Source organism: Amaranthus tricolor, chromosome 8, assembly GCF_026212465.1.
Source record: "Amaranthus tricolor cultivar Red isolate AtriRed21 chromosome 8, ASM2621246v1, whole genome shotgun sequence".
Classification (NCBI taxonomy): Eukaryota; Viridiplantae; Streptophyta; class Magnoliopsida; order Caryophyllales; family Amaranthaceae; genus Amaranthus; species Amaranthus tricolor.
In genome coordinates, this window is record NC_080054.1 from 19,158,055 (window position 1) to 19,168,330 (window position 10,276).

The 10,276-nt window shown below is 32.3% G+C and overlaps 1 protein-coding gene across 1 annotated transcript; it reads left to right on the forward strand.

The window, feature by feature from the left end:
• Positions 1-527: 527 nt before the first annotated feature.
• Positions 528-6,042, forward strand: LOC130820819 (uncharacterized). The gene is made up of 5 exons (XM_057686338.1): positions 528-947; positions 1,785-2,012; positions 3,419-3,502; positions 4,635-4,764; positions 4,854-6,042. Exons 1-5 carry the CDS (start codon positions 595-597, stop codon positions 5,565-5,567), a joined length of 1,509 nt encoding a protein of 502 aa, XP_057542321.1. The 5' UTR covers positions 528-594; the 3' UTR covers positions 5,568-6,042.
• The last annotated feature ends 4,234 nt before the right edge of the window (positions 6,043-10,276 follow it).

Genomic DNA, 10,276 nt, shown 5'->3' on the forward strand with positions numbered 1-10,276 from the left:
ACCTGCTACTGAGGATTGCATCATTTGTTTAAGTAATTCAAATAGCATCAAATCTAAGGCTTATAATATTTTTCTAATATTAGCTTTTTGTGTTCATAAGGGTGTGAGTGCTTAGCTTGTTGCTTGATTCATTATTAATTTCTTGTAAAGTTTCCTTTCATGAAATGAAATATGTTTATAATAAAAAAATAAAATGATAATAATAATTATAACTATAATAATAATAACGAAAAATTGAAGTTAATAATCTAACCATTTACTCATCCACTATGAATAATTCGACTTTAAATTATTTTTTAATAATGTAGCATTTACCTTTAATTTATTATCAGCATAACCTTTTATTTTATAATAATCAAATCTTTGTCCTTATTTACTAATCAATATATTGTATGAGTATTCTGACAACAAACTAAAAGTAAAGATTAATTTATTAAAGAATAATTTAAAGTTAAAGATTATTTTGGGCGAAAGAAAAAAAAAAGAATTAATACCATAGTTGAAGACTTGATCACTTAAGAGAGCCTTCACTTTTCAGTACCGCTTTTCAAATAATAAACTTGGGGCAAGAAGAAGAGGGAAAGTCAGTAAACAATGGCGATTACGAGGAGCACAATATCCATGGAACAACCCCAATACACTCCTCTTCTTTCTCATACATCTTCTACTACTGCAGAACAAAACCATAATCCAATCAACAATAACAATGAACAACAACACCAACAACAACAACCTATTTCTACTGAATCAGTTTCAAATTATGAGCAAACCAGAGAACTAAGAATCAAAGAGAACCGTGAACGTTTACAGAAACTCGGCATTGTTGATCTCTCCCTTCAACTTAAAACCATTGCTTCTACTAAACGAACTCCTAGAAATTCTCACAGAAAAACACCCGTAAAGTCTCCGTCTTTGGGTTCTACTGACCCTCCTCGTCGTTCTTCAAGGTTTGGAAGTTTCCTCTTTTTTTTTTTTTGAATTTACAGAGTAAATTTGATGATGGGTTTTTTTTATTTTTATGAGTTGCGTTTGTGGGTTTTTGTTTATATAATATTCTAGTTTTAGAGGTTTTGAAATTTTGATTATTCTAGCATTTGACAAAATTGTTCCGTTTAATTGTTCTATATGATTTAATTATGGGGTTTTATCGTGTTGCATGAGGTATTGATTTGAAAATTTTTGTTTTCTTTGAGTGTTGATGAACCCTATAATTAAGATATTGTTAGTAGTATACAAGATACTTTGGGTTTCAATTATAAGCTTAAGTTTTTGGTCAAGCTGGTTCATTAACATGGTATCAAAAGCGTGGAAAAATTTTATTAGTTTGAATTCATGGACCCCTTTATGTTTCATGTGGAATATTTAGCACCAAGTATGAAAAGGCCATGTGCTGCATTCACGCTTCTAGCCGGAAGGGCTCTCGTGTGGGTGTGATAGACTTAACTCCATATCTTCGGGCTTTAACAATGAGTTAAAGCTTTTGGTTGAGTTTTTGTTTCAATTGTTGGGTTTTACTATGTTGCATACTTGCATTAGTAATTTATGAGATTGTTTAAATAGTTTGTGATTAAATTGTGTTAGACTTAGCATATCTAAATATGAATATGATGATTAATTATGCATCTATTGTTGCTTTGATGGAGTTTTATTATGTTGCATGTGTTATCTGTGCCTGTGAGATTGTTTTAATACTTTTCTGATTAAAGTGTTAGTTATAGCATATTTGGATATGGATATGAAAACGTTGATTAATTATGCATTTGATATTTCCTGATGGAATTTAGGCTGCAAAATGTGCCACTGGTGACCTACACCGAGCCAAAGGAGGATAAATCAAAGAGATCTAAGGATGTTGTGTTGGAAGAGGGGGCAAAGCCTGAGTTTTATACTGAAGAGCATGAGAAGCTGTTGGGGGATACTGAGATGCCCTGGACCTTTTTTGTTGATGGATGTAGAGTGGATGGAACCCGAATTTATGATCCCATTAATGGGAAGACTTGCCATCAGTGCCGGTGAGGGTCTCATTATCATTTCTTGCATTGTCCCGTCTTATTAGGCTTTTCAATGTTGCTAACTGTTTTGTGTGTGTGTGCCTCCATGTGATCTCGAACTTCGTCCATATGGGTAATGAAATATTTTACGTCCGACAAAGGGAAGTGCCTTGATTAAGTAATGTTTTGGTTGAACTTTAAACATTGCCATATGTAGTCTAATAGGATTTAATTATTCCTTAGACCCAGAAAAGTTGGTTACACATTTCCATGGGAAACATTAAATTAACTTTTCAGGTAATGTAGCCAGTTTGATTCCATATAAAGTTGTCTGCTTTGGTATCTTCTGTTCTATGGTGTTGTATTGTTGTTTTTTGGCCCAAATTTGTCTTTCTTTAAACGGACTATTTTTCAATATTTTATTCCGAAACTGAAAATTTTCATGCAAAATTATGTTTTCATGATATATAAAGTCGTAGACTTTTGGTATCCGGTGGTAGCAATATAATTTATTTTCTTTCTATGTCCATTCCGTCAAGAGGCATGGGATTATGAGCCTTGCAGTTTGGTGAAAGCTGTGATTGCAGAAAGATAAATCTTTTCTTTTAATGTAAACATTCAAGTGCCATGTATATTTCTTTTGTATGCTTATATGTTTTGTTTTAATGCAAATTTAAGGTTTCATGATACATAAAGTCTGCCCTATTTCTCATTGACCTAAAACTTAGTTTTTAAAGTACACCTAGGATATATGATGCACCCACAGGCCACGTTGCACATAGACACGAAAAAAACTCCAAAGATTAGGGTTCACAGGAATGCATAGGGTGCAACGGGAGGTGTGAAGTTGCATGGGTTGAGGCAAAACCCCAAAGATTTTTACAATAACCAAAAATTACCACATGTTTTTGGCTTGCACTTTTTTCCTGAAAGCGTATGATAAAACATTTTTTAATTCAACCAAATATATTGATTAGTGTGTTGTATTCAGGGAAATCTACACACTTGGACAAATGCCTGTTAAGCAGATTTGTTGTTTTAAGTTTTAACTAGTTGTTGAAACAAGTGTTAGTTATGGTTTTGCCTGTTCTTTTGTGAAACAAATAAGAAAGTTAATTCAAAAAGTAGCAGCTTGATCTGAAGATCTGGTTATCATGAAAATAAAAGGTTGTAAACAAGGAACACAATTGAATGTCTGTAGTTATTTGTTTGGTCTCATGGACCTTATGATGCTCTTTCAGACTCTGATTTTTCAGTGTTTATACCCTTTTATTTTCATGCTTGTTGAGTTTTGGCATAAAGAACTACATGAAAGAGCTTTTTTTTTTTTGTCTTGATTTTCTGTGTGGCATAGTGGATGCTCATTTTTGAGAACTATAGGATTAAACAGAACTAAAGATAATTACTGGAATGCATCTATTTCACAGGCAGAAGACTCTTGGGCAACGTACTCGCTGCTGCCAATGCAATCTCGTTCGAGGACAGTTTTGTGGGGATTGTCTTTTAATGAGGTATGTGTATTAGATTTTATATCCATCTGCATCCTTTTGTTTCTAAATGAATCTAGAGAAATTGAAGAAGTTTAAAGCTAGATAGTCTCCTAGGGAGTGTCAATTGAATAAAAGAAAGGGAAAATAGCATGGCCATTGCACTTTCACCAAGGGTCAAACGGAAACAACCTATGCTGTTTTGATTATAAGGCTATTTACATCCGACCCTTCTGATCTTGTCTGGGCAATTGCCACTTAGTGGCATTGGGATAATGGATTTTTGTTTGCAATGTTGCGTCCCACTTTCATCACTACAAAGCTTTTCCACAAGACTTACAATAAATGAGACAATAGACTCTAGTGGCCGATCGGTGCTGGCCTCCCAAACAAATTGCCTATGCTAAAGCCTTAATTTTCAAGTTTAGGAAGCCATAGAAAAAGGAGATTTGTGGAATTAATCCGAGTAATATTGAACGAACTAGTATGTTGGAAGATTCCCAATACTTCTACATCTTATCTTGTAAATTGGAAGAGGATGTAGGCTCCTCTACTCAGTCAAGATATTTGTTTATGCACCATAAGGATATTTATCTTATAATGGAAATGTCGGTGCTAAATCTTACCATCAAGAATAACCAAAAAAATAGCCGTTAAATGAGGTATTGACTAATAAGGCGTTTCTAGCAAGGGAAAGAACTAAATAAGGCTATTTCCAATTTGCATTGAATTTTGTTTTAAGATGTTGATTTCTGATATTTGCCTTACTGTCCGTTTGGTTAATGGTACTAAATGGTGGTAATGAGAATGATTTAGTGTAAATGTTCATTAAAAGCTCTATGTCATTACCATGGTGATGAAACTATGATCACAAAATTATTTTTTTTGTATACAAATATCCATTACCACCTAATACTACCTCTCGCAATGGTAATGTATTGGAATGAATTTTATGAAGAAAATGAGATGATTGAAGTTGGATAAGCATGTTCATCAAGATAGCCAAGAGATTTTCAACCAAAATTACACTAATTTTCATTTTCATTACCACCGTTTATTACCACCTACTAAACGGGCCGTTAGTTCAATGATATTGATGAGTTTATCATTTGGGATGCCTTTTCATTTACTAATTTATGACGTTCATTGATGGAAGGTATGGTGAGCATGTTGTGGAAGCCAATCAAAACCCGAATTGGATTTGCCCACCTTGTCGTGGGATTTGCAACTGCAGCTTGTGCCGCATAGCAAAAGGATGGGTTCCAACTGGGGCTATCTACAAAAGGGTTATACTTGCTCACTTGACTTCCTTATTTCTTTGAAGTTTTCGATTTTGTTTGTTTGCCTAAATTTAAACCCTCCTTTCCTGCTCCAGATCAAGAATTTAGGATTCAAATCAGTGGCTCATTATCTTATTATGACAAAACGGGCTCCACCCGAATCAGAAGTAAGTTCTGATGCTCCGCAATCGGCAAAAAGAGCTCTCCCTTTTGAGGGCATGGAGATAACTAACGATAATGGTTCTGACGACAAAGCGATGGTTGTATACACTGAAATCAACCCACAATCTGAATTTGATTCTACAACTGTTGTTGAGTCAGCTTCAAGTTCAGGAGATATTGGAAGACCGATAATGGAGTCTAAAACCGAAGAAATTGGTGCTGCTGGAAAATCAGTGAGAAAAAGCGACGAGTCAGAATCTAAGCCGAGGAGAGTTGGAAGACCACGGAAGAGACCAAAGAAAGAAAATACTGATGCTGTAGAAGAATCACTGAGAATCAGTGCTGAATCAGACAGAGCGAGGGCGGGGTCTCAAAAAGGACATATCGATGCTGGTGTGGAATTTGGGGAAGTAATTGGAACCGCAAAACCTGAGCCTATTTCTGACATGAATAGTCCGAATACGTCTACGTTTTTTGATGAGTCAAACTCCGAATTTGTCAGAAGATCAACTAGTAGTTCTACGAAAGAAAATGATGGTCTTGAGGACTCCGAGAAAACAAGTGTGACTACTAGAGATGGACCTGTTTCCACCATGGAGAAATCAAACGATTCAGATTCTAAGGCCGATATATTGCTGGAAGACTAACAGTTTGTTATGCGGTATTAGCCCCTCTTCTCAAGTGCAAGTTTCTTGCTCGATACAGGTTACATTTTGTTAAGGATAACCAATTTTGTGACACGCTTGAATGAACTATTTTTGGGGGTTGAATGAATGTATCACGTGGAACTTAAAAGGGTTGATCATGAAGTATTGATTGTGACGCGCTTGAATGAACTATTTTTGGGGGTTGAATTAATGTATCACGTGGAACTTAAAAGGGTTGATCATGAAGTATCGGTTGTAATGTAATTGTATACGCAAATTGTAGATCTTATGGAAAGCTAACTACTCCCGTCTCTTAATGTTCGTTTGCTCCATTAACCTACTCTTCCGAGTGCTTTTGAATGAAATGGGGTATACATTGAGAGGACGGTAGGAGTAATTGTATCGAAGTACTTAAACGATGTGCTCGTTGCTACAATGCGCTCTTTAAAATGTATCATTTGAGCCTTTGCTTCTCATGTGTTTCGGGTTTGGCGTTTGAGTTTGAAAGATTACTACATTGATCTCACTAGACTACATCAACATCTACTACATTTATGTCTATAAAATGCAATCAATAATAGGGTTCTACAAACATGTAAATTCTCCTTTTAAGTTTTTGATTGTAAACTAGTTAATCCTAAGGGTTACCTTTCCATACATAAGTGATTAGACGGAAATTTATATTCTACTTCAAGCCATAAGAAAATTCATTTATTTTATAATTGGTAAATTCTGAATAAGATGGAAAAATTACATGAATTAGTACGGTGAATCAAAGATGTTAGTAATACTTTATTATCAGCAATTACAAGCATAAAATTTGAATTCAGATGATATAAATGATACTCAAACTACTTGCTCTATTTCAAGTTAGATTTTTTTTATTAAGTAAACTAAATAATAATTAGTATCACTTTATTAGCAATTATGAACATATAATATGAATTCAAAACTACTTGCTCTATTTCAACTTATATTTATATTAAGTGAACAAGTAAATACTATATAAGTTGCTTTCAATTTTGATTAAATTTGGGTTTTCTCGTTCCGCTTGTACACAATTATGAATTGTGTAATCTTTAATAAATGTCTAATCGTATCCATCTCGATCAAGACTAAGACTAAGTCTCGCCGAAGACTCCAATTTCCCTAAGTTACTGTCTTTTTTCATATTAAATTCGATCGAGATTTATGTCAATTTCAACTAAGATTTGTGTATGTTGCTAACAGAAACTTCTTCGACCACTCCTCTTGTTTCTTTCATGTTTCGGAATTTTTTCAAGTCTGTGTCTTGCTGAAAATGATTCTAATTGTAACCATTGAACAATGATGGGTTTGATCTATGTTTCTATAATCTTATTATTGTTTGGGAAATTATCAATGGTATCTCAAAATTTTTGCACTTTATTAATGGTTTCCTTAAAGTTTTTTCGATTATCAATTGTACCCTTGTGTTACTGAGCGTCTTACAACCGTAACCTTTCTAATTTTTTCCGTCCAAACTCCTTAACTTTTTTATTTTTTTTTATGTTTTAAATTGAAAAATAAAAGAAATAGAAAAAAGTTAACGGTTTGGACAATTTTAAACAGAAAAAAAATTAGAAAAGGTTATAGTTGTAAGATGTTCAATAACACGAGAGTACCATTGATAATCGAAAAAATTTAGAGATACCATTGTTAAAGTGCAAAAACGTATGGATACCATTGAAAATTTCCTTTATTGTTTTGAATGAACCCTCTTGTCGTTTAGAAACAATTGATGCAATTGAATGATTATAGATGATGATTGAAGGGTTTTGATCATAGTTTGGTTTGTATGTTTATAATTGTCTTAAATTCTTCAGTAAGCTTCTAGAAGTTTCAAATGAGTAATTTTCACTATTTTCTTAACTGTGTGAAAGACTTATTGCCATTGAATACTCGATATTTTTTCTTCTTTAAATTGGATTTTTGTTGTCCTAATTGTCTATAGTGAATGCTGTCAGATTTGGACTATAATGGGTGAAAATCGAATTTTGTGTTAGTTGGAGCGGAAGTACTATTTTTTTGAAAAAATTTCTAGATTCAATTCTTATATAATTCGATCTTTACTTCGGCCTACCCTATATTTAAAAAATATTATAATGGCTTCTTAAATAAGATAATTTCAACATAGATGACATAGAGGTGATTTGTTTGTCAATATTTTGTCATTTAATATAAAATGTAAATCTCTTGTCTCTATATTATTTAGAAAAATTTATTGTGAATAATCTAATTTATTTTCAATTACCTACTAAAAATTCCATCTTTTGAAAATTTGTAATAATTCAATCTTTATTTTCAGTTTGTTGCCAATTGACCATTTAGAAAATGACCTGCTATATCAGGTTAACTCAAATCTTTTCTTTCTTTATAATAATCCAACTTATTTTTCATTACCTGCTAATAATCCCATCTTTTGAATTTTTTTTAATTATCCAACTTCTGTTTGCATTTTGTTACCAATGGACCCTTCAAGAAGCTAAATACTCAATTTCTCTTTGCTACTACTCCCTTTGTTTCCTAATGTTCTTCCCGTTTAGAATATTCTACTTTAGAGAGAGAAATTTAATTAAGGTTTTTAAGACATATATAGATGATAAAATATATCCATTTGAGATCTTGTTAAATTCGTTTTAATGTATACTTTTTATTATAATTATTTTATAATTTTTAATGATGTGTATTTAGAGATATTAAAGCTCAAAATTTACTTTAAAAACTGTGCAAAAAGTAAACGAGATGAACAAAAACGAACGGAGGGAGTAGTTTCTAATAATCCAACACATTTCATTCATACATGTTAAGTCTCTTTTAATTTCTTTAACACATTTTCTCCTTAATTATTATCAAAAAATTCACAATTTTTAAAATACTCAATTTCTCTTTGCCATCGATTAAAAGGGGTATTTTACTTTGAAGGAAATTGAAAAACTTATGACTATTATTAATTTTTTATAACGTGTAAATTTCAACTTGACAAAGATAATATATAACGGTTTGGGTGTGGGTCAGCGGGTCAGATTTTTGAATACCCCTATTTGATGGTATATGTATGTAAAGACAATTACTATTTATGTAATGATCAACTTCATAAGTTTGGGAAGTAATAGCAATTTCATTCAGTTTCTTGAATGGTCCATTAGCAACAAACAAAAAGTAAATGCTGGATTATGAGCAAAATTTTAATGGTGAGATTATTGGTAGGTAATGAAAAATAGATTGGATTATTATAAAGAAAGAAGAAGATGAGAGGTAATCTGATATAGTAGGTCATTTCTTTGAAGGGTCCATTGGCAACAAACTGAAAGTAAAAGTTGAATTATTAAAAAAATTTCAAAAGGTGGGATTATTGGCAGATAATTGAAAATAAATTGGATTATTCACTATAATTTTTCCTATTATTTAATGGTATTAGTTGTGTAGGAATCCTAAGTAAATTGGTTATGAAGAGTTTATTAAGTAAATTCTCTAAAATGTTATTGCTTAATAAATATATATATATATATATATATATATATATATATATATATATATATATATATATATATATATATATATATATATATATATATATATATGATTTTGCACTTATCATGACTGCATTATAGGCCACAACAAGTGCAATACTATCCACATTGCTTACAAAAGTGCTTTTTCAACCTTTACCACAACCACAATCTCATCTATGATTTTGCACTATGCTACAAGCGGCTTGGCATGTTATTTTCGATAGAATGATATTTCGTTTTTTTTTTTTTTGCTGTTAGGCTGCATTATAGCATACGCTAGGGGTGAAATGATGATCATATTAGAAAAACACAATTAGAATTACAGTCTTTGTAAGAGTGGAAACCTCTCCTTGCTATCTTCCTATTAAAATCATGAATTACAGAAGTACATATGCATTTACACTCACAACAGTCACACATTAATCACACCATTCACACGTTTTCTTGCTACTTTGCAACATTTTTCCTATAATTAATATTCTAGATGTTATTTAAGGGTGTTTACACATTAATCACACAACAAGTGCAATACTATCACATATTGTTTGTTGTCTTTGTTTGGGTATTTCTTGCTACTTCGAACACAGGTTAAGGATGGTCGTTTAACGGTTTAAAATGTTATTTAAGGGTTTGAAAGAGATGCAGATTTGGGTAGGGGAAGCCTTCATAGCAGCAGTATACAAGGGTGGAAACTGGTAAGACCGAGCCTTTTCTTGATGATTCTGTTTCAATTAAGGTTGCCTTTGAAAACAAGCATTTTATTTCAAATTATAGATTTCAATTATGAAATCCTTAATGTAGAATTTGAGAATGACAAAGTTTAGGAGGTCATTCTCAAACCCTCATCTTTAACCTTTTTTTATAACATGATTTATCAGCTAATTCGCCTTTTGAATTCGCGATTCGCTTAAATTTGCCTAAGAATAGGCCAAAATCGACCATAATTTACTCTTTTCAATTCGCGATCCGTAAAGAGATTAGCAAATCATGTGATACTGTTACTGATTATGATTTTACATGTTAGAGTGGACATTGATTGTCGTGTTCTCCTGATTTTGTTGCTATGTGACTTTTTAATGTGTCATAATGGTTTGCTTTGTAGTATCTAAGCACCATTGAAATTCAAAAAATGACATCAAATTCAAACCATGTTGGGTGCTCTAAAGTTTAGTTTTA